The sequence below is a fragment of the Seriola lalandi genome, unplaced genomic scaffold (assembly GCF_002814215.2).
Source record: "Seriola lalandi dorsalis isolate HSWRI2012SDOR001 ecotype SW California unplaced genomic scaffold, Sedor1 jcf7180002054609, whole genome shotgun sequence".
NCBI classification, from domain to species: Eukaryota; Metazoa; Chordata; class Actinopteri; order Carangiformes; family Carangidae; genus Seriola; species Seriola lalandi.
Genome location: NW_019525162.1, coordinates 727,422 through 749,809, shown reverse-complemented (window position 1 = coordinate 749,809; position 22,388 = coordinate 727,422). Strand labels below are relative to the sequence as shown.

At 40.1% G+C, this 22,388-nt stretch overlaps 2 protein-coding genes across 3 annotated transcripts in view; both read left to right on the top strand.

Annotated features, from left to right (window-relative positions):
- Positions 1–1,261: 1,261 nt before the first annotated feature.
- On the top strand, positions 1,262–7,346 carry LOC111665007 (maternal B9.15 protein). The gene is made up of 5 exons (XM_023419858.2): positions 1,262–1,426; positions 4,324–4,501; positions 4,631–4,768; positions 5,001–5,331; positions 6,078–7,346. Exons 2-5 carry the CDS (start codon positions 4,329–4,331, stop codon positions 6,288–6,290), a joined length of 855 nt encoding a protein of 284 aa, XP_023275626.1. The 5' UTR covers positions 1,262–1,426; positions 4,324–4,328; the 3' UTR covers positions 6,291–7,346.
- Positions 7,347–8,337: 991 nt separating this feature from the next.
- Positions 8,338–22,388, top strand: part of kcnn4 (potassium intermediate/small conductance calcium-activated channel, subfamily N, member 4) — a 21,422-nt gene continuing 7,371 nt past the window's right edge. For both annotated transcript variants that reach the window (XM_023419839.2, XM_023419841.2), the window contains exons 1-4: positions 8,338–9,052; positions 15,292–15,387; positions 17,419–17,855; positions 20,567–20,702. In XM_023419839.2, coding sequence (XP_023275607.1) covers positions 8,648–9,052; positions 15,292–15,387; positions 17,419–17,855; positions 20,567–20,702 — 1,074 coding nt within the window. In that variant the 5' untranslated portion in view covers positions 8,338–8,647. The remainder of the gene's footprint in view (positions 9,053–15,291; positions 15,388–17,418; positions 17,856–20,566; positions 20,703–22,388) is intronic.

The window sequence follows — 22,388 nt, the reverse complement described above, 5'->3', positions numbered from 1 at the left end:
ACATGGAAGTGCAGTATGGGGGACAATTTTTGGAAAGCTGCTCAGATAAACTAAATGGTAACAATTCTGTGTGAAACATAAGAAATGCACTGAACCAAAAACACATTTAAGACATTATAGGAACATTGTGAAACCGCAATTCAACTTGCTACATTAAAAATGCATAAATAATTATAATTATTTAACAAAATAATAACAGTGCATAATGAGTACTTTTACTTTAAGTATTTCTCATAAGTAAAACTTTAGTAAAAGTCTCTTGCTTGTAGTAGAGCACTTTTACATTGTGTTATTGACATATTGACTTGGATAAGGAATTCGTTGACCGCTGAGAAAAACAACTCAAAATGATGGTAAGACAGACAGTTTTGAAGTATTCGTACATTCCTTGAGTATTTCTATTTTCTGCTTCTATATACTTTCACTAAACTTCATTTCAGAGGGAAATATTTTTACTTTTTACTTCACTACATTTATTTGTTAGCCATGGTACTTTGGAAATGGAGATTTTACAAATGGATCAAAAATCATCAATTGTTATAATAAAATAATAATAATAATGATAATAAACCATGCTCCACCTTTCAAAACACCAATTTTTAAGTGCTTATAGATCAGACTATCCAGCATTATATAAAGTAGTTAGAAGTAGTCTCACCATAATCCACCACAACATTAATGGTGGACTTGTACATGTAATGGAGTATTTTTATACTGCAGCATAAAAGATTCAGTTGCACAATGAGTACTTTTAAGACTTCAAGGCCTTTTTGTTGATAAGACTTATTTTAATGCAAGACCTTTACTGGTATTGCTGTTATTACAGGCTTTTAAATAATAAAAAAATAAGTAAATGACGTAATGACAATTGACTGGTTACAATAATATACATCTTTGATAAAGGGTGCCTTGTTAGGAATTGGAAGTTGAACCAAAGTAAGGTCACCAAAATCCCACTGTTCTGCCACACACACTCAGCTTCGACAACAATAGCTCTATAGACTCACAATAAGGGACAAACGCGAGTATTACATCAAATGTCATAAGAGGACAGTTGAAATTACTGTTGCGCTTTGAAGGGACGAAGAAACGTACCGTAACTGAAACAGAGCAAAATCCCCCACTCAGCTGTTTACCTTGCTTGTCCATATTTGGACCTGGCGGGGTGTCGCTCTTGCCGGGAGCCAGTCAGCTCTTGCTTACGCCGCTGAGTAAAGGAAGTGAGTCACGCTGACGGTAAAGTTACGCCTGCGTTGCAGCAAGCGCCGCAAGCAGAGCAGAGAACAAGGAAGCAACATGTGCTGACCATAATAACTCTTACACATCAGCACGGAGAGACACGCAACCACGATACGAGAAGGAGCCGAGGACACGCACCGGCCGCTTGACATCCACGCACTGTACTGTTTCCTTCTGTTCTTTCACCGTGAGTACCATTTTGTTTTGTTTTTAAACTTTTGAGTGTCTTGTTTTGCCTTTAAACGTATTTTGTTATTACTGTAAATGTTGTTGTAATTAACGTTCATTAGCTTCTTTGTTGCAGTTTTATTTCGAGTCTGTGTCTGGCTTTTATGGCTCTTTCAGTTTATTCTTTATGTTTGTTTATTTTTATTTTTATTTTTTTAACTGTTTATTACCTTGGTGTTTCACCCCTAACGGTTTTTGTAGCCTACTAACTCACTTCTTACTCTTCCAAACGGAGCATTTTTAAAAGTACAGCCTTCAAAATAGTGTTAAATGACCCTGTTTATCTGGGCTAACTCAATAGTGTATCTTCTGTACCGAAAATACAGCCGTCGATGTGTTTCTACTAAATTTCTAAATTTCCACCGGGGGGTTTCCGCACTCAGAAAACCCGAATGCGTTATTTCCAGCAAGTAGCGTGAAGTTTCCTTTGTCACAGCAAAGGGTGGTGAGTGAATTCGCTCTAGTCTTGGCTCGTTTATTTTCTTTTTCTGTTTGGAATGGATGTCCGAAACCATCCACGCACAAACACGTGTCCCCCTCCTTGGGTCGCATGGTTGTGTCTTTACTTCTTTGTTGTGTGTCCTTTGTTTCACGCAGACGCGAGAACAAAGTTTCGTTGTCACCTCAAGTGAGTGTGGACGAAACCAGACAAAAGGCCTCTCACCTGTTAACCCCCTGTTCACCTGAGTACACTGATTGTAAGGGGACATGTCTTCTCTGGGAAACGCATATGAGGTTATGGCATGCTGAACACACATTGAGGACATCAACAAGTTGTTGTTGTGTGTGTGTCTATCTATGTTGGCCTAAAGCTTGAAACTGCACTGTAGGCAGCAGGGGCACATCTCAGTCTGCAAATGGGTCAAGTTGTCTTCATATGTAGAATCAAAACAGTATCAGCAGAGTCTGTGATAATGGCAGTAGGTCATTGTTCAGTAAACAGACATACAGTAAACATGAAGCACACCTCTGCTCCTCATGGCTGTAAACTTTTTTCTTTAAGGGCATTACCAAGCCTCTGATTAGATCAAAGGCACGACACTACTCTGTAATCAGAGAAAACAGACACCATCAGTGATGTTAATCTGCTTTAGTTCCTCTAGTATCTACAAACAGCCATCATTAACATGGCATAATGCAATCCAGTTAAAAACATGACTCACGCTAAACCGAATCAGTATTGATATGTGGGATGTTACATGTTGTCAGTGAACACCTGGCCACAAAGAACAAAAGTGATGGTGTCATAATCAGAAGAAAACATTTTCAATAATGTTGCATATTGTCCTGTGAAAACTATGTATCTCCAAAACGTCAACAGTCTGTCTCAGCTTTGTGACAATGTACTTTTACATTTTTTATGATTCAAACAACTCATGTGATATGCATATTAATTAATTTAATCGCACTGACCTATACCACACTGCTATTACATAAAGTAAAACTTTTGAGAGTTTTTCATAAACTATTTTGCATCTTATTCACAAAATGACTCTAAACAACATAAATTCTGGATAGTAAAGATCAAGAGGGAAAAAAAAGGCTAGTTAGTCATGTTGAGTGTTTACTTGAGAGGCTTTAATGTTTTCCAAACCCAAAGCACTTAGAGACATCCTCTATTGGCTCTGTCAGCAGAAACACTCCTATCTTTTTTGAATTCCTGTAGCCTTTCTTTAATGCTGTATTAGCAGGAATTCAAGTACAAGGCCACTTTAACATTCTTCACACTCGCAGCAGAAGTCCCAAACTGGAAGACCTACCAGAAAAACCTGTGTGCATGTGTGTGTGTCAGACAAAATTACATCCTGCAGGTTAGCATGTTGCAAGATTTATGGCCCTGTCCTGGTTGAGTCTGTTGGAAAGAACATATTTAGCTGTTGCACGATGGACAGCAAAACAGAGTTTATATAACCGAGGAGGCCGCAAAAACAACAATAACCTGAAGAATATGTCATTTGAACCTGTTTACCATGCAGACTAATGACTGACTGGAATATCAAAGCTGCTGTTGATAACACACTGATGCTCTCAAAGTTAATGTAATGGCAAAACATATCTGTTAGGGCTTTAAAGTTACTACTACTCTTGAGTTGTTGTGTCACAGGTTCATCACTGCTCTTAAGGGACGGCTGTGGCTACATGTCCCGGGGCATAATAGTAATTTTCTCTCACAACACATTACACAGCCTGAAGCAACAGTGGTGTGTTACAAGCCACAATAACAAATCACTGTCTGGACCTCAAAGTTCAAGCCACGACTTTCTCGTCAGGGACACTCTGCAAAGTTTGAATTGCCTTGGCCTGAACTGAGCACACTCTTGTCACCTGGTCAGGCTGACACTGGCACTCAACCCAAACAGACATGCTATCAGTAGATAAACAGCACAGTGAGCTCATTGGATTTGCATGTCAACATACCTACATTTCAACACAGCAGTGCTAATTTGCATCTTGTTTGCCTGTATACAAACTTTAGCCTTTACGAAAATGGCTCTGTGTTGACAGAGCGCTAAATCCCCGCTTGTCTTTTGCACATGCTTAACGCAGATCTCACCTGGAGGTCATAAAAATATAAGGCTCGGGGGTAACTGCACAGGGAAGTGCTGTTATCGCTGCACAGTTCCTACTCCTACCAACATCTCATCGGAGGGAAGTCATAGTCTGTTACCAAAAACTCACATCACTCTGCTTCTCAGGACTTTCGTTTGAGAAAAAAGAAAAAAAGTGTGAATGTGGCAAGTGATTACAGAGCCACAGTCATACAGAGCCACAGAAACAGCAAGAAGAATTTTGTTGACAGCATCAGCTGATCTTTCTTTCTTTTCTTTTTTTTTTTTTTATCTTCGTTTTCTGCAGACATCATGAAAAGAGAGGTGAAGGCTGGAGTCAACTTCCTCAAACGCCTGGTTGTGGCACGTGGCAAGCTCGATGAAGCCAAAGCAGAATTGTTTTCTGAGAAACTGCAGAAACTTTTATGTGACAAATATGAGGGTCACTGGTACCCCGACTGCCCCAGCAAAGGGCAGGCATACAGGTAATTACCCAGAACTTAGCTCCACACATTTGCAATTGTATGTAATGTTTTTCTCAGCCAAGATCAGCTTATGTCGCCGCATTACAGAGGGAGAAAACACAGAATCTTTAACATTTAAATCCTTCACAGATGCATCCGTGTAAATAACGGCGTGCTCTGCGATGAAGTGGTCCTGAAGGCATGTGAGGAGAGTGAGCTCACAGCCACTGAGCTGGGCCTACCGCCTGAGATCACAGTGTGGATCGACCCGCTGGAGGTGTGTGCGAGGTGAGTCACTGGGTGGCCTGCTGAGGCACAGGCAAAGAATGACACAGACAGGCACGCTTCAACAACAACGAGGCATTTTCAGTCTAGCCAAGAATTGTGAGTAAGTGTTGCCATGGTGTATTCTGTGAAATGATGAATAACAACGTGGGAAGCAAGAAGTAGGAATAGGGGGCGACAGCTACATGCAAAATGACTTGAGTGTGGTTGAAAATAATCTAATTTCTCTTCACAGATCTGGAGAGAACAGCAGGCCCTTCACTATAACCAGTTTCGAAGACAAAGAGGAGGGGAGGGAAGGCGTGAAGGGAGAACAGGATGACTCGATAAACCTGGACACGTCAGATTACCACTCTGCTACCTCTTCAGATTGTGGTTCCACCGCGTCGAGTGACACGGAGGAGGAGGCAAGGGAGGGCGCGATGGAGGGAGAGCAAGAAAAAGAGGAGAAGGAAGTTGTCAAGAAGGACGCGGCAGAAGGCGACACCTACACAATAATGATGGTACCCAGGATTCGCAAGCGACAGGGAGAAGGACCAAATAAGATCAAATACGTCAGAAATTTGGTAAATGTTTTTTTTTTTTTTTTAAAGGACCATCTGTTTGTATTTGAGAATTAAAAGGATAAGGCTGAATTAATCTGCAGCTGAGAATAGTCCCTAACAAATGCACCTATTTCTCTTTTTTCAGTAGCAGTTGCAAAAAAAACCCTACAGTGCCCTGTTGTTTTAGGAAGTTACTGAGCTTTGTTTTTCTTTTTTTTTTAAATAAACCTTATATTTGTGACCAGCTCTTTTAAAGAGTTTCGTCTTAAGTAGGGACAACTGGGCTTGTGGTTTAGTTCCACAGAGAGGAAGTGTAAGAAAGTGTTGAAAAATGATCTGAGGCTTTGTTGGTTTTGGTCTTTTTACAGGATTTGTGGGAAATACATAAAATATAGAATAAACCCAACCTCGTTAAGTTATGTAGAAGTAATAGTGGTGCAACAGTTTACAACCATGTTGGTTTGATTCAGTACGGCAGGCTCATGATTTAATACACATTGTAATAAGGAAAAAGGATTGTGTTTATAGATGTGTTTCAGGGATTTCCCAGTCTCAGTCTGTAACCAAAAACATAAGCTGTGCTTTATAATGGATATCTTGATTTTGGAAACATCTATTTTGTTTAGAAGTCATATACGATTTATTTTGGTTATAAGCTGCTGCTGCTCTTAAGTCATTCCCATGTTTCAGTCCTATATGCTCTAGAAAAAAAACTCCACCATCACTGCTAATCTCTTGTTCTCCTTCCAATCTTTCTCGCCGTTCAGCTCCCTGCTAGCCTCCAGTACTATTACCACCCTGCACCAGTTTGGCCTCAGTACAAGAAGGGCGCTCCAGTGTTCCTCACCACAGTGTGCGCACCTCCGGCTCCACCGCCTCCGCCCCAGCAGGTATTTGGCTACTACATCTTGCCGCAGCCATCTCCGCAGTTCATCCTGCCTCAGGCCAGTCTGCAGCCATGGGGAGCTGTGAAGGGTTAGACCATCCAGGAACCCGTGGGGTGAAGGCGGATAGAGCATTATAAGCTCCTTCAACTGAGCCGTTTCCTGTCAGGTCTCTGAGTTCAGCTAAACCTGGGCCAAAAAGAACATTTTCACTGTATAGCTCACTGTTGTTCCTTGCACAACCTGTAATAATTTGTCTCTCCTTTTGAATTCCATTGCGTTGTAATTGATTACTTGTACTCAGCACAGAGATACCACTGAACTTATGTGAAAACTCTTTCCTGTTAAGTCTGCACTGCTAATGTTTTTTTTTTTTTTTACATACTGTACACGTTAAGAATGACTTCAGTCACCGGGTGCTTGGACTAACTCAGGGACTCTCAGCAATATGCTCAATGCCAAATAATTGTCTTTTCAGGTGTTATTTCTATTAATTCAATCTCTGTCAGTTTCACCAGATGTGGTCCACTGTGTGTACTTCACAGTTAATCAATGTAAAATGTGATTCAGGGTTTTAATCTATTGTAGCTAGAGTGACAAAAATCTGTATATTAAGAAAAATATTTTTACTAAACTGCTTGTAAATAATAGAGAACTTAGATACCACACACTTTCTAATATTAGTCTTTTTGTCTTAATTTATTTGGCCACCAGTGGATGGCGCTCAACTCACAGCTAATACATGAAATTGTATTATTTTTTTTTTTTTATTAACAGTTGCTGCTGAATATTGCAAATCTAACTTCACAGAACACAAGCGTGGTTTTAAACTGCTTAAACTCTTTCTGCTGTCAACAAAATGCAAAGACATGCTTCTTATTCAGGTGAAATTTAGGGGCTGCTTAAAGCTGTGTCTAAAAGAAAAAAAATAAAGTTTTAAAGTTTTTGAAAATCCGCTACCAGTATATATTCTGAATACAATCACGTTTCACTCACTGATTCTTATGTACTGCGATTATTTAATTATTTGGATGTATATTTATTTACTGCCCACGCAGCTTTGAAGCTCATCTGCCTACTTAAACATTGTTTTTCTTTTGCATTTCCTTTTTTTTTTTTACTGCAATGGATTAAATCACCCTCTACCTGTAATTTGAAGTTGTGTTTCTTATATAATCAGTACTCTTGAGTGCAGAGTTGATTGGTGCTGCGTGTTAAGAGTTGTCTGTGTTTTCTCTCATAAAAATAATGTGTAATTGACTTAGAAAGCACCTGTCAGGCTGAACACTACTCAAACTCATGCTGTCAGTCAGAGCTGTGAGGACAGTCATTATACCGTCAGCAGGATGCTGCAGCGGAAGGACTCTTGTGTGCCGGGTGCGTCATTAAGCCCAAGGTCATGACGCTGTTCCTCCTTTAACAGGCCTGGTAAATAGGGTGAGGGAAGAGTTTGTGTGTTACTTATTGTTTGGCCTACGGTGGAATTACCTTTTGAATTCACTTGAAGGAAATGAAAGGGCATCTTGGCTACTCAGATTGCCAAAACACAGATACCATTAAACAATGAAAAGTAAAGTAGGCATATTTACAGGTATAATTAAGAAAGACTACAGACAGAGCACCAGTAAACACCTGTAAAATCCCATTTAAAATGGATGACTACAGAGTAGAAGCCACGAAAGTCATAAGTCATTGCCAGTCTCAGTGAACCCTGAAGAATATTTCGAGTAGACCACGGCAAGTCAGTTATTCAACCACCAGATGTCCCACTGTAGCTATTGAGGAACACCATTGTTGCAGTGCGTTACCAAAAATAAAATAAAAACCTTGAAGTGCATTGAGGATCTTTTCTATTTTCATAGTTTGCCTTACTCAATCATGTATCTATTTTTCATAGAAGGAAAACACGGCTTTCTGTGGCTTGTTCCCTGATAAATAACACACTTTTTTGAACCTCTTTCTAAACGAGTTTTTCCACCAAAGTTGCATTTTATCTGATCAGACTGATCCAATTCACACGAAGAAAAACATACCAGAACATCAGGTTCACTGTAAAACAGTATAAAAACAGAGAACCTGCCATTTCATTCCTGCGCTTAAATACGTTTGGGAGCGCACCAGGCACAGACGAGCGCGCGCGCGCGCAAACACACACACACACACACACACACACACACACACACACACACACACACACACACACACACACACACAGCACGCAAAGAATTCATTTGCGGCAGACTGACGCACACTCCTAAAAAAATAAGCCAAGCAAATAAGAGCACACAGCACGCTGCAGTGTCCAGGGGACATCAGTGCGCGTAATCACGCCGCGCCGGTTGGTAGGTGTGTTAAGGTGAGGGTGTATTAGGGACCGAGTGCTTTGGTAAACCCGCTACTTCGATGAGCAACAAACGAGAGAAGGGCCTGGTATACAGTGCGCCCATCGGACTATGCCTTCCCCAACTTGGGAGGGAAGCAAAGCGGAGACCGGACAGACAGAGGACGGAGCAGCGGAGAGCGACGACAGGGAGAGAGGGACAGGCGGCCGTCTCCTGTGCGCTCTGGAGATGGAGATGACAAACTGCAGCCTGCACGGCGACTCCAAAGTGGACTGTGTAAATTGCGATGGCTTGATCAGTCGAAACGGCGGGGACTCGGCAGAAGTATCCGTGCCGCTGTCACTTCCCGGGAAGCGGACAACCCTTATGGAAGGAGACGACCTCCACAGACTGCGAGACAGAAAGGTTTTATTAGAGGATAAAAAGCGCCTTTGCGCGTGGGCTTTGGGGACCGCTCTGCTCGGGATACTGCTCATGATAATCCACGCCGAGCTGTGTCCCTTCATTTATAAACCGGTAGGTTTAAGAAATTAACCACACTAATGTCTTGGCTTGTGTATGAGTGATCAAATCAGACTACTAATCAGAAATAAATAGATTGGAAACGTTTGAAATGTGACATTTAGGCTAAAGCTCTAGCAATACAACCTTGCATCTCCTTGTTTACACCACAATTCTCTTTATGACGTCAATTTTACAAATCATATGAGCTGTAGTGACACATGACCTTTTGGCAAATGTTGAAAAGGGTTTAAGTCAGCGCACATCTGCATTTGCATTTACATCTTTAGACCATTTACACAGCAGTGCATGTTCTGTAAAGCAGTTAAATCTTTGACATCAACATCACATTCACGTTGCTCTGGACAGCTGGTTAAAACATTTTACTGTTGGCCGTTGAACTCATCATTAAATGATCAAATAATGTACAAATCATCATCTTCTTGTTTTGAGAATCATGCAGTGGCACCAAAGCCTGTTAACAACTGCGCTGCTGCTGTGAGGCAGCCTCTCAACTCTCCTTCAACTCCTTGTGTAGCAGTTTCTAGTGATCAATTATGAGACCATGACAGAACAGATACATACAAAATCAACAGATTGATATTAAATCATGTTGTCTTTTACTCCTGACATATTTCAGTAACTAGATTGACCATAATTGGTGTAGAAAAAAAAACACCCTTACACAACTGGCTGTATTTGTTGTCATAACAACCTCCTTGATTAGCAGACAGCACAGGACCCATGCAGCATAACAGCAGAATCTGCACCTGGGCTTTGAACCTCCCTGACCTACTGATTAGTTAGTCCATTTCCAGACACACTATTTGGTAGCACAGCCTCATGACATTAACATGCAGATCTCAGTGGATAACAATGCCAGGCCACACAATCAACAAATTATTAACTCCCCCTGACTTCCTACAGCACACGCCAGTTCCACATGTGGAAAAAAGTTCTCATGCATGCCGCAAAACATCAGACCACCTCCATGCTGTGAAGTCAGTGATTGATTACAGTGTCAAAGAGCCCCACATTACTAACTCCCAATCTTTTGAGAAACCTATGGAAATATGGCCTAACCTTCAAAAACTATGGCTGCTGCGTTCAGGGAGTTGAACCTGGAGAAACACTGGTTGTGAAATTAACAGTGCTGGCACGAGTATGACATTACTATTCCAGTTTACAAATATGAACCAAGAACAGGTGTTGTCTGTCCATTCCTAACAACAGGCATCGGCTTCGGTACCATGGAAATGCTGATGCACTGGAAAAGTGTTCTCTGCTGCAGTTAAAGTGTATTATTTTGAAGAGGCTGCCTTGCTGATTTAAGCATAGATTGTACAACTATTGTCAGCATTCATCTTTAAACATCATGTGATGAGTCATGAGTGTGACCTGTGACCCCCCCCCCATCCCACCCCCACCCCATGGACTGACATGACTTTTGGTCATACAGGGGCTGTCTTAACAAAACACAGCATCTCTGCTGTGGCCGGTGGTGCAAAATAGAATTATTGCTTTTTATTTTTAAAAGCATTTTAAAGTATGCTGCGGGATATTTTGGAGCTGCCCTATCAAAGTTAACGCCAGTCTACATAGTTATATTTTAAGCATACCTTTTCATGGTTATGCACGAAAACAGGGCTATTTATGGAACGTTTTTCCACATTTCACCTCTTCCCCTGCAGCGAGATTGCTCACAGTACTTCAGGCTATCTTTCCACATCATTTAGTGTATAATTAGAGTGTTTGCATGGCCAGTCTAAAAGTCTCTATGTCTTGAGTTCGGCTGGGCTAGAGCCAGGAGTGTGCACTTTGACCTGGATGCAACCTCATGTCCTCTTTTCTGCAACTCTCTGACGACTTTCCTGGAATGACTTCATCACTTCAATCCAGAACAATATCCACACATTGAGGCTAACAAGTCGAGCACAATGTCCAATATTTAAAAGAATTATTCGTAGATGTTTGAACAAGAGGTAAAGTGGATCATTTTGATGAGCTCTATTGACTGTGGGTTGCAGGGTAGCTTTGTCAGATCAGACCTAAGAGGCAACAACTTTTGGTCAGACAGGCTTTACAGTTTTGGAACATCCCTCCATTAAATGTACAATACAGGAACTATTACCACACCTTTGCATATAATCTTAAAAAGCATCCACCCCAGCCAGACCTGCCATCACACCTCGTCACTGCATTTTCCGTCTGCAGTTGTCAGGCTGTGTCCTTTCATCCTTCTGTCTTGTTTTACCGGTGAAATTATATGTTCTATGTGTTATCTATTATTTGCCCTTTATTTTACAGTTTAATTTTTAAGTTAGAAAAAATATGTATCATGAAGGAAATTTAATATTGGATGAGTAAATTAATGGCTTTAAACTCTGAGCAACCAGTCACATACTGTAGCAATATAGTCAAATACATATAAAAAAATAAAATAAGTTCTGAACATCAATCTGAATCTATTTTAAGTGTTGTGGCCCATGTATTGTGTAAAATGACAGTTGATAGTCGACTTTTCTTTAGACTGAATGCTGCAATGTGGTTGCATATCACCCACACATGGAAACCTGGCTTACATACAGTTTCTGACACACATGCAAATTAGCACAAACCAGCCTATGCTACATCATCTGTAACTTCACTGCATGCAACATGTTACAAGTCACCCCAAATACAGCATTCTGTGTATTATTGTACGTTTGGCTCGTAAACCACGAGATGAAACACACAACTTACTTCATATGATCTAGCCACGTCCCATAAACATCATCCCAAAACAAGCACAAAAGCAAAGTGTCCATAATTGGAACTGAGCCATGACAACCAAAACTGTGTATGGTACCCCGGTTATTTCACCAATGACTTTTCAGAGAGCAGGAATTATAGAAATGAGCTGCTATAGTGATTAGTGGTCATGAACAACTGCCCTCCTCCTGAAGATCCTATTCCTGTAGGAGAGTGGTTCTCAATCCCAGTAAATTCCCTGGAGGGCTGCTGAGACACTGCAGTTAACCATTAACTAACTAGCTATTTAGAAAGAAAAGCAGCAGGACGGAAAACCTGTTCTACAGAGTGACGTAAAGTTGTATTCTACTCACATGTTGTCTTTGAGGGCTAGTGATCCGCTGGTTTTTGCTCCTCTCTGACAGCTGGTCAGCCACACCTGTCCTGTACACAGTCTACCTGAAATCACAAACATTGCGATGACTGTTATGGTAAGAGTCACTCTTACTGTAATATTCTTAGCATCTCCATATGTATACTGTAGGTAGTGAAGTCACCTCATGCAGCTTTTGGTTGTTATTAACCAGACCTGCAAATGCTTTACCCTCCGTGACATCTCTTTTCCTGCAACTGTCCCACTACACAAGTAATAATAATCTTTTTGGTTATTATAAGTGAATTCATAAGTTTATTAGAGGACACCTCTAGATCCATGAGTGATCTATAGCACAAAAATCTAGATGAAAGCAAATGAAACCACCCTGACTAAACCACCAAATTAGAAAACTGAAGTCAGATGCACGTATTATTGCTTTGGAAAGTATTTATTTATCTCGGAACATACAAAACAGACCATTGGATTCACTCTTTTATTTTATTTTTTTATTTTTTTTTGCTATGCCTTGGGTGGCCTGTCCTGGTTACGGTGGCTCATTGTCCGTCCAAGACTATGAGAAACAATCCGTGTTAAGGTTAACCCAAATTAGGTTCACCGGGCTTGAAATGACTGTTTCCAACAGGAAAAGGCAAGAAACATGTTGCTGAACTCTCTGTTATGGAATGTGGTGAAATGTTGAGCTTTTGTGGAGTCTTCTAATTAGCTCTGGACGAAATACAGACATGATGTGGATGCTACGAGAGAAACTGGAAAACGACGTACTTTGCCAACGGACGTCACACCATACCACCTACACGCGCAAGTTTCCTCAAGTTTGAAAGTTTGCAATTATCTTTTTAACTGTAAACCACATTAAACTGCACGTCCCGTTAAAAACTTCCACTGACGTTGCATCAGTTACGCTGGGATGCATGAATAAAGGGTGTAGCCTTTAACCTGCTGAGACCAAGGTGGTATATGGCAGAGGCCTATGCTTATTTCTTAATTCAGTTTGTGACAACATAGAAGACAATTAGAGAAAAACCATCAGTGTCTGTGTCTCCTGCTGTCAGTTCCCTGGAATGAAAAGTGTTTAAGTACAAGCACTCTCATTACTGTAATTGAGTGACTTTTTTGGAGTACATTACAGAATCAGTAATTCCACTTTCATTAGTCCTGAGTTCTGTAAAAAAAAAAAAAAGAAAAAGAAAAAAAAGAGAGGCAAGAATTAGATCAGCCAACCGTTTTGCTGTTATAACACAACCGGCAGAATATTCCATTTGAACTCGCTCCAAATTATCTTTTATGAAAAAGGAAATCTCTGACATTTAACCTTTGTTATAAATTAAAAATGGTTAACACACTTTTAAGAGCATCACAGATTAGAGAGGGATCGACTGGTAGCATTGGTAGGATTGATAGCACACTAAAAGACAGAAGTACAGAAGATGTATTGCTTCTATACTGAAAATTGCATTGTTCATGAATGTATCTTAACATGTATGTAGTGAATCGTTGATGCTAATCCCCAAAAGGGGTACAAGGTGGTAAGGTCTGCAACCAACCATACATTTTTGATTAATCTGTGAATTATTATGACTGTTTCATAGATAAAATAAAACAAAATGCATATTGAAATATAGCATTGTCTGCAAAGCAGACCAAAACTCAAGAGTGTTTAATTTACAGTGATGTTAAACTGCAAAGAACACCATGAGAAGCTGAAAATAGTGAATGTTCACATTTGTTTTGCATTTAAATTGTTGTTCATTTTCTGTTGATTGACTAACTGATTAATCAACTAGGCCTACATGTTTCAGAAACTAATAAGTCCTTTTGATATAATTTGACCAAATTTTTGTGCCAATTCTGTGTGAACTAAAGGTACATGCTTGAGTAAGTTAAGGTTGCACACTGACTGGGGTACCTAACTGGTGCCAACAGATGAAGAAGCACTTTACCACCAGTGACGAGACTTACGTTTAATGCTTGGCACAGTTGGCAGCACAGTTGCACTTGGGAAGCTGGTGAGGCATCTGTCCTTGCAGCTGAGCTACTCCTCTTCGTTGATCTGGCCACGCTGTGTGGGGGTAAATGGCTGCTGCAATGGGAGGGAAAACAAAACAAGACTAGGTCAAATCCTAGTATGTGTCTGGACCGCCTATGATCAAATCCTGATTCTATAACCAAGACGTTTGACAAAATCACCGAACACATAGATTGAATACCAAGACTTTGCTGTGATTTCAGTTATATTTACTGTAAAATGATCATTTAGACAGAAAGTTAGAAGCGACAGAATATCTTTCTTATTTTGTCCCTCACACAGCGCACAGCCTCCTTCTGTGATCCACGACAGTTTAGCCTTTATTTACCTCAACTCCAGAAGGTAAAAGACGTTTATTAGAGGCGGGTCTTTATTTTTAACTCTCTCTGTTTGATATGTAGAATTGATCTTTTCGGTTTGTAGGGAGCCTCGTTTTCAGTCGCTCCCATCTGGTTTAAAGTTACTGCATTATGTGTTAATACAAACTCCACATTTCCTGTAATCATTTCAAATTAAAAGTTCAGTGGACAGAAACCCTTAAAAATGCTTTTATTGCTGTGCCGCAGTAAGCGTATCGTCTCATTTCCGGTTGCTGGTGTTTCTGCATAAATAAATTACATTATGTGTCTTATGTTTAGTTTTCCTCCGCCTCCTTTAGCAATAATGATACATGTAATGAAATCAGTTTAGTTGCTGTAATGGAGGCGAATTTTACTTAAACATTTGCACATAAACACACGAAATGTTTGAAATGATGTAGGTCTACAGTATATGTAATGATTTAATTAACTAACTAACTAACTGACTGACTGACTGACTAATCTTTTCACAGGCGTGTGCTGACAGTCAGGAAGTCACATTGGTCTGCAGGACCATATGTTACCAAGTCCCTGTCTGTTTTAAACTTTTTATTTTAGTAATCTTTAAATGTAATCTCACCTCTCCTCATATAATATAATAAACACTTGTACTTGATTTGGATTTTCCAGTAGCGCAGTCATTACCACAAAAACCTTGCTAATGGAGAACTTCCTTTAATCAACTGTTCCTAGAGAGCCATCATTTTATGCCTTATCTCCCTTGTGTTCGTTTCTTTCCCAGGGTTCAAGCATCGACTTAATCATCAACTGTTCAATCAGCCTGTCCACTGGGTGTCTGCTCATCTTCATTATAGCTTTCCATTATAAGGACATCAGGGTGAGTTTGATTTTTCCCCTTTGTGCCCATCAGTCATCTGCAGGTGCATTGTTGATCTTCGGGGCTCGAATTTCATTATTTTGTACATCACTTTCTGTCTTCAAATTGGTTCACTGGACGTTCACTTGGATTCAAGGATGAACTCATGCAATTCTGGTGGTCAAAGGTCAAAGGTCAAGATCACCGTGACCTCATGTCCATCCCATTCTTGTGAACTCGATATATCATTAATCTGACAGAAATTTCCTCTTGGACTCAAAGATGAAATCATTAGAAGTTGGTGGTCAAGAGTCAAAGCTCGAGGTCACTGTGACCTCACAAAACACATTGTTGGCCATAACTCAAGAATTCATACACTAATTATGACACATTTACACAAATATCCAATAGGATAAAATGATGAAGTGATTTTGTATCCAAAAAGGTCAAAGGTGAACTTCCTTGTGACATCACAAAAACACCTTTCTGACCATTATTCAATGCCACAACTCAGGAACAGAAGGCGAAATTGTGACCATATTTCACATTAGGTCGGAAACTGACTTGATGACACTAATCTTGGGTGCCCAACTTGAAACTGTGTTGATTGCATAGCTCTTTTGTGCTGCCGGGTTAAAAGGTCTTCACTGCATACATTATATGAGCCTGGACAAGACATGAATGTAAACTGCAACTTGACAGGTCGGCGGAGGCATACGACTGCGAGGCGGTAGTTTTAGTTATACCAGTAGTGTTGGCTCCAAATTAGCTTGGTTAGAATGATACTTTGTTAGAGATACTTGAGGGCAATTGTTTTAGAAGGAGCTCTCGGTCCACTGATGGTAGCCTCAACACTGATTATCTGTGTTTTATTTGCTGTATGCGTAAAAAAATCCTGGACAAAAACCTCAGCCCACACAGGCATGCACAATGTTGCAGCTGCAATATTTTTCCAATCCATATGGCTCGCTGCCATTCACGGGAATGGGAAAGTGGTCTCAGACTTTTGGACCCCACTGTATATGAAGGGATTTGGTTGAAATTAAACAGAGTAAACATTTTTTCATTTGCTCTCACACACACTCACAGCATGAGTATTCAATAAAGTACAGCAACAAGTGCAAAAAGTACTGTGTATGGAGAGTATAGTGAGCTACGCGGCAGGATTCATGGTTTCTTTTATCGTTGTGGTTGGGCTCCTGGGTTTGTACTCTAACCTACAGGGTTTGCTGTTCGGTTGCAAGTCATGTGTGTCTGATACAAGAGGGGTCCATTCCAAATGTGTAGAGGAGATAAGGGAGGGCAGGTTTAGGGTGGAGACTAACACACATTCAGTGTTCAGCGATACCTAGTGTAGCTTTAATGCTTTGGTGTCAGAAGTGACAAACTAAATTGTGCAACATCACGATGTCTCAATCAGGGGAGCAAGGATAAAGTTTCTATAAATGAATGGGAGAGTTGAAATTCTTGAGAATCGTGACCTGCTTAATTTCCTTTACTTTCTTGAACAAACTGATGTGCAATGGAGCTATACAGTGATGGCTGAATTACTAATGTAAACTAGCATACGAGTTTCCCCCTGAGATAGCTGGGGGACATCTGCAGTTTAACATTTTTATCTTTTGAGGCTTAAAAAATTTTTTCTTATCACAGCCCTTATACACAGCACTATGTATCTGCATTTTTCTTAAACCGTTTCTTCCTTGTTATGTAAAAAATAAATTGATAAGATGTTCTTTCGTTTTTCCCAGACAGAATTATTATTACTAAAAATAGCTCATCAACAGGTGCAATAAAGCAGGGAGCGCATTTAATAATGTCATCAACTAGTATCATAGGAAAATGAGAGATGAAGTTGAAGCTAGCGAGAGGAAAGAGAGCTTTGTTTGTTTGTTCACATCCTGATAAGGATGATTTAAACAAGATAATTTCCAAACTTTACATATTAACATTAAGATGTGACTGTATTCTTAATGGTTTCCATCTCCAACTTCTATCATGATTTCCATCTTCTCTCACTCTCTGTCTTTACTGTTATCCTTCATCTTTCAGCTGTTTGTCAATGACCACAACCAGTTGGACTGGCGTATTGCCATGACCAGCCACAGGGTTCTTGTGATCACTCTGGAGCTGTTGGTCTGTTCCATCCATCCTGTTGGCACATACTGGAAGGTGGGCCCCCATGTCAACTCCTCTTCCACAGCTCCGCTCTGTGTTTGCAACCATCAAAACGACGCCCTGGTGGACATGGAGCTGCTGTTATCAGTGCTGATGTTCCTCCGCTTGTACTTGGTGCACAGAGCCATCCTGCTGCACAGCAAAGTGCTGCTGAGTGCCTCCTATCGGAGCATCGGCTCGCTCAACAACATCAACTTCACTTTCCGCTTTGTGCTCAAGGTACTGATGAACAAACACCCGGCACGCACGCTGCTGGTCTTCATCCTCTTCTTCTGGCTCACTGCGTCCTGGATGCTTACTCTGTGTGAGAGGTAGGGAAAGAGAACTGCATGTAAGTAATCAATACAGATGTACTGATCCAAAGATTGTGGAGTTAGAAGTTAGGAATCTAACTACTTGCAAAAAACCGGTATGATATACCAGAGGTTGTTCATACTAAACATTATAATTACAACTTAACATCTTTGCAAATAAGAGTCACATACAGTGAGCACTTACACCAACCTTGGAGATTGCCCGTTCATATTTTGAAGAAAATCCATCAAAAAAAAGGTGCTTGTTTGTTTTAAACTGGAAAGCCTTCAATGAGCAGTCTACCCTGAAATATACTGTAATTCATAAATCATACTGATATAATGTTGAGAAGTAAAGTAAATAAACAAACAAACAAAAAAATACAACAAAACAACTCTAATGACTATTTTCAGACACAAAACAGGTTGTCCATTCACTAAAGAAAAGACAGGAACAGAGATATACTTACTCTCCTTCTTGCAGAGAGTTAAATGAGAAGACTGAATCCTCTCTCATTTCTGTACAGTACATATGAAACTACAGCCAGCAGACAGTTAGCTTAGCTTAGCATGGCATAAAGACCGTAAGCAGGCATAGCGGGATTCTCTCTGAAAGGTAAAGGTAAAATGACACATTGTGGTTTTATAGGACTATTTATTGGCACAGTTAGAGGTGCTGGTAGAACAGAGTCAAACAAGCCATAGCCCCCTGTCTCCACCCTTTGTGCTACGCTAAGAAATTAGGTGTATTTTTGACTAAGAACTGTTGGCAGAATAATGAAATAAAATGAATTTGACTTTGACACGTAATCTTTGCCTGGGCGTATCGTCATCTCCTTTTAGGAGAGAGTTGTTCCTGCTCAACAAATATTGACTGGACTCTCTGAAAGAATGCCAGTTGTTTGCTTTCCATAATAATCTCTAGGGCCATTAGTTTTAACATTAACATTATGTCCTTTATAAAAGGCACCTTTAACTATTAGTTGTCATGGAATGAGCAAATTAAGTAAATTTTTCCAGTGAATCAAAATAGAAACAAATTTGTTGAGCAAACTATGTTTTTCTCTTTCTGTGGAAGACTTTGTCAGGCTCTCAGTTATCAGACTCTATTCACTGTTTTGTGCAGAATAGTGAATAGAACTTTTGAAATATTGATATCTTGAAAAATGTTTGTTCATAGTACTCTCTCTCTCTCTCTCTTTCTCTCTCACTCTCTCTCTCTCACACACACACACACACACACACACACACACACACACACACACACACACACACACACACAGACTTTGATGGTCAATTTGTTTTCCCATGCAAAATGGATGTCCAATAACTGATTTGATAATCACATTCTATTTTGTTTTTCTAACAAGTCTCTCTTAATACATGAGCCAACTAAACGTCAGCCTGATGCTCTGCATTCTGTTTGGCTGTTTGAACAGTGTGAGGTCATCTGTTCATCTGAGGTTTTGCCTTCACTTTCACATATCTCACTCTTGTATGTTTTGATCTGCCAGAAGTAATAAAAGAGCTTTTGATTGATAGCGGATAAAACCTCCAAATGTTTTAAAACTGAAGCTTTACACCATCCATTTTCTATACTAGTTGATTGTCACATCCAGGAGACAGATGAACATTCGAACACTGACTGACCGCTTTGTGTGGTTTCTGCCAAGTGTACATTGGACTTGTGCTTTACAATGTTTTACAAGTTTACACTGATACCCATTTCATAACTTCCCAAGTGGTGTAGAGCATCAGCGCTGTTTGATTTACGGAAAACACCTTTATCAAACTTAGAAGACTCGTTGTGCACAGGAAACGGGTGTTTCATTTATCACTGTATCTAACACAAGTTTCACAGAGTTTTAAACTGCTTCACAGACTAATGGGTTTCGTTTAGGCAGCTTTAAATTTCCAAGGAAGGAACTTATATATAACTGCAATCAAAAGAAGGTTCCTTGAAAGCACTGTGTCATTTGGTATTCATTACATTACAGGGAGAATCTGTTGCTAGAGTAACCTATGGAGTCTTTAAGCCAGTGCACAGTAGATCAGCTGAACACGCACAAATGTGAAAATTTGTCTATAGGCAAGCACACAATTTAACATATGGATTGGGAGGGGTGATATTACCATATAGACTATAAATTTATATACATTTATCTATCGTCAGAGTTTTTGTCATACTGTTTGCGGAAGTTAATATTTTAATATATATGGTTATATTAGGTCTTTGGCTGTCTCCTGGTAAAATTAGATCCTCACTAGATTTTTGCATCAGTATAGTTAGGCACCTTAATTTGCCAGCTATCTCATTGGAACATAATATATGGATATAGATCTTTCTAGAAAACTAACAAAATCGAGACATCTACCGCATAGATATTGCAATATAAAATTATGAAGAAGAGTTTATTTGTATCACCTGCTCCTATATGTACATGTAAAGTTACTTAATCAATAATGAATTAATATTTATTTATTTATTTCAATAGAGCAGTTATTTCATGGTAATACCTCTGGAAATCGAAACTAAACAAACTAAACACTAAAATGGTTATGTTTAATTAAAACATTGTCATGTATACAGAGATTGAAAATGGTACTGAATGTTTAGATTTAAGGTGGATGGGCTTATGTAAAAGTTCATTCTGGTTAGTTTATGTTAAGAATGTCGTCTAACTACGGTGGAGTCCACAGTCTCAGTCTCCGCTTTCTCCTCCCTGTAGACAGACCAAGGTATCAACAGGCCACATGGACACAGCCCTGTGGCTCATAGCCATCACCTTCCTCACAGTGGGCTATGGGGATGTGTCGCCCTGCACCAGCTGTGGCAAGGCGGTGTGTCTCTTCACTGGAGTCATGGTAACTAGGTTGGCTTTGCTTGTTGAAAAAATGTCATATTTAAGACACTGAAGAATTTTTGCTCTTTTTTGATTCATAGAGAAATACAAAGGTTTTAAAATCAATTTTGTTCACGTGGTAAAGGAATTACATGCAGTTGTGTTCATATTGAAGTAATAAAACACACAACACTTGTTATTTCAAGTGGTTGTTTTTCCCTTTATCAGAAAATGATTTAGCCAGCACAACAGCTTTAACAGAAATGGCGCTCAGTTTGTTTCACTTCTGCATTTGTTCTTAACCAAACCAGCTCACATTTCTCCGTGTGCATGAGCAGCTTGATAATGCACAAACACAAGATGTTCTGTTGCTGCTCCTTTCATTTTGTTTTGCTGTGCTCTCTCTCTCTCTCTCTCTCTCTCTCTGTAGGGGGGAACTTTCCCCTTACTTTTACTTTTATTCCATTTCTTCTCTGTCTTCTACTCTTCCCTGGTCTATTCCAATCTGCTCTGCTCACATCTAATGTTCTGATTTGCCTCATTTCATTCCATTTAGTTACTTTTGATTCTGTTGTATTCTGATATATCTCAGTCTATTTTGTTCCGTTCACTTCCTCCCCAGTATATTCTGTTCTGATTTGTTCTGTTTTATTGTCCTCTGTTCTGTTCCTAATTGTTCTGCTCTTTTCTGTTCCATATCATCCTCTTTGGTCTGTTTCACTCCCCTCTGTTCCTGCTGTGTTCCATTGCAGCAACTCTTCCCCCATTTTCCTATTTAATTTTTCCCATTTCATATCATGTTCAGTCCAGTTTGGTTCACTTCTCTCCTGCGCCTCTTGTGTTCCACCCAGGCCTGTTCTGCTCTATTCCACTAGTTATCTTGGACACATTGGAGCCTTTCTGCCCAGCTGCACACCCTAGTGGTGCTGACAGACCTGCATGCTTTCATTCCCTTGTGTGTGTGATTTAGATCACAGCTGTAAATTAATGGACGGTGCCTCTGCAGGACCTTGGCGGTACCAGGCACTCACACGAAAAGACTGAGAGAGGGAATCTGTCAAGCATGCAGTGGGCGCTGTGCAGCCCACACACAACATCTGTATGGAGGGAGATGTTTCTGCCTAGTGATGACACTGTTCTGCTGCATTCACTGACTTTCCTCCTCATCATATCTTGTGGAGATATGTCACATGAGAGGTTAAATTTAGATTACTTGTTTATCTCATCTTAGAATAAAAGAAATAAGTATCCCAGTGAAAAGTGAAAGTGGAGAAAAGCATCACAGTCACTTCACATTAGTTTTATTCTGTGCATAGGAGCACAATGACATCAAGATAAGATTGCACTTTTTATGGCAATGCAGAGGAATGGCAAGATTATGGCTGAAGGAGAGGTGGAAGGGAAGGTCAGAGATAAAGATGGAAGGTTAAAGGGATGTGGAAATCATATTTGAGATAAAACACAAAGAGTTACAGTAGAATAAAATGAAGTCACTGGGGGCAAGGAGTGGCTGTGTATTTGAATAGGTAACAGACATTGGTTTGCTGCCAGCTGCCTCACCTGTGCTGCTTTAGATTCTGCTACCAGCAGATAAGAGTCACCACCATGGTTTTGGATGTGTCTGGTTCAGACACCTCTGTGACAAAGTGGAAAACAAATCTTTTCCCTCTCTCTTTCTCCATCTCCCTTGTTTTTATAAGCCTCCCCC

What these genes read in the sequence shown, in the direction of transcription:
- LOC111665007 (XM_023419858.2), top strand. Translation starts at nt 4,329, where the DNA reads ATGAAAAGAGAGGTGAAGGCTGGAGTCAACTTCCTCAAACGCCTGGTT. An exon ending in AGCAAAGGGCAGGCATACAG is followed by an intron (nt 4,502 to 4,630) that starts GTAATTACCCAG and finishes AATCCTTCACAG; the next exon opens with ATGCATCCGTGTAAATAACG. An exon ending in CCGCTGGAGGTGTGTGCGAG is followed by an intron (nt 4,769 to 5,000) that starts GTGAGTCACTGG and finishes TTCTCTTCACAG; the next exon opens with ATCTGGAGAGAACAGCAGGC.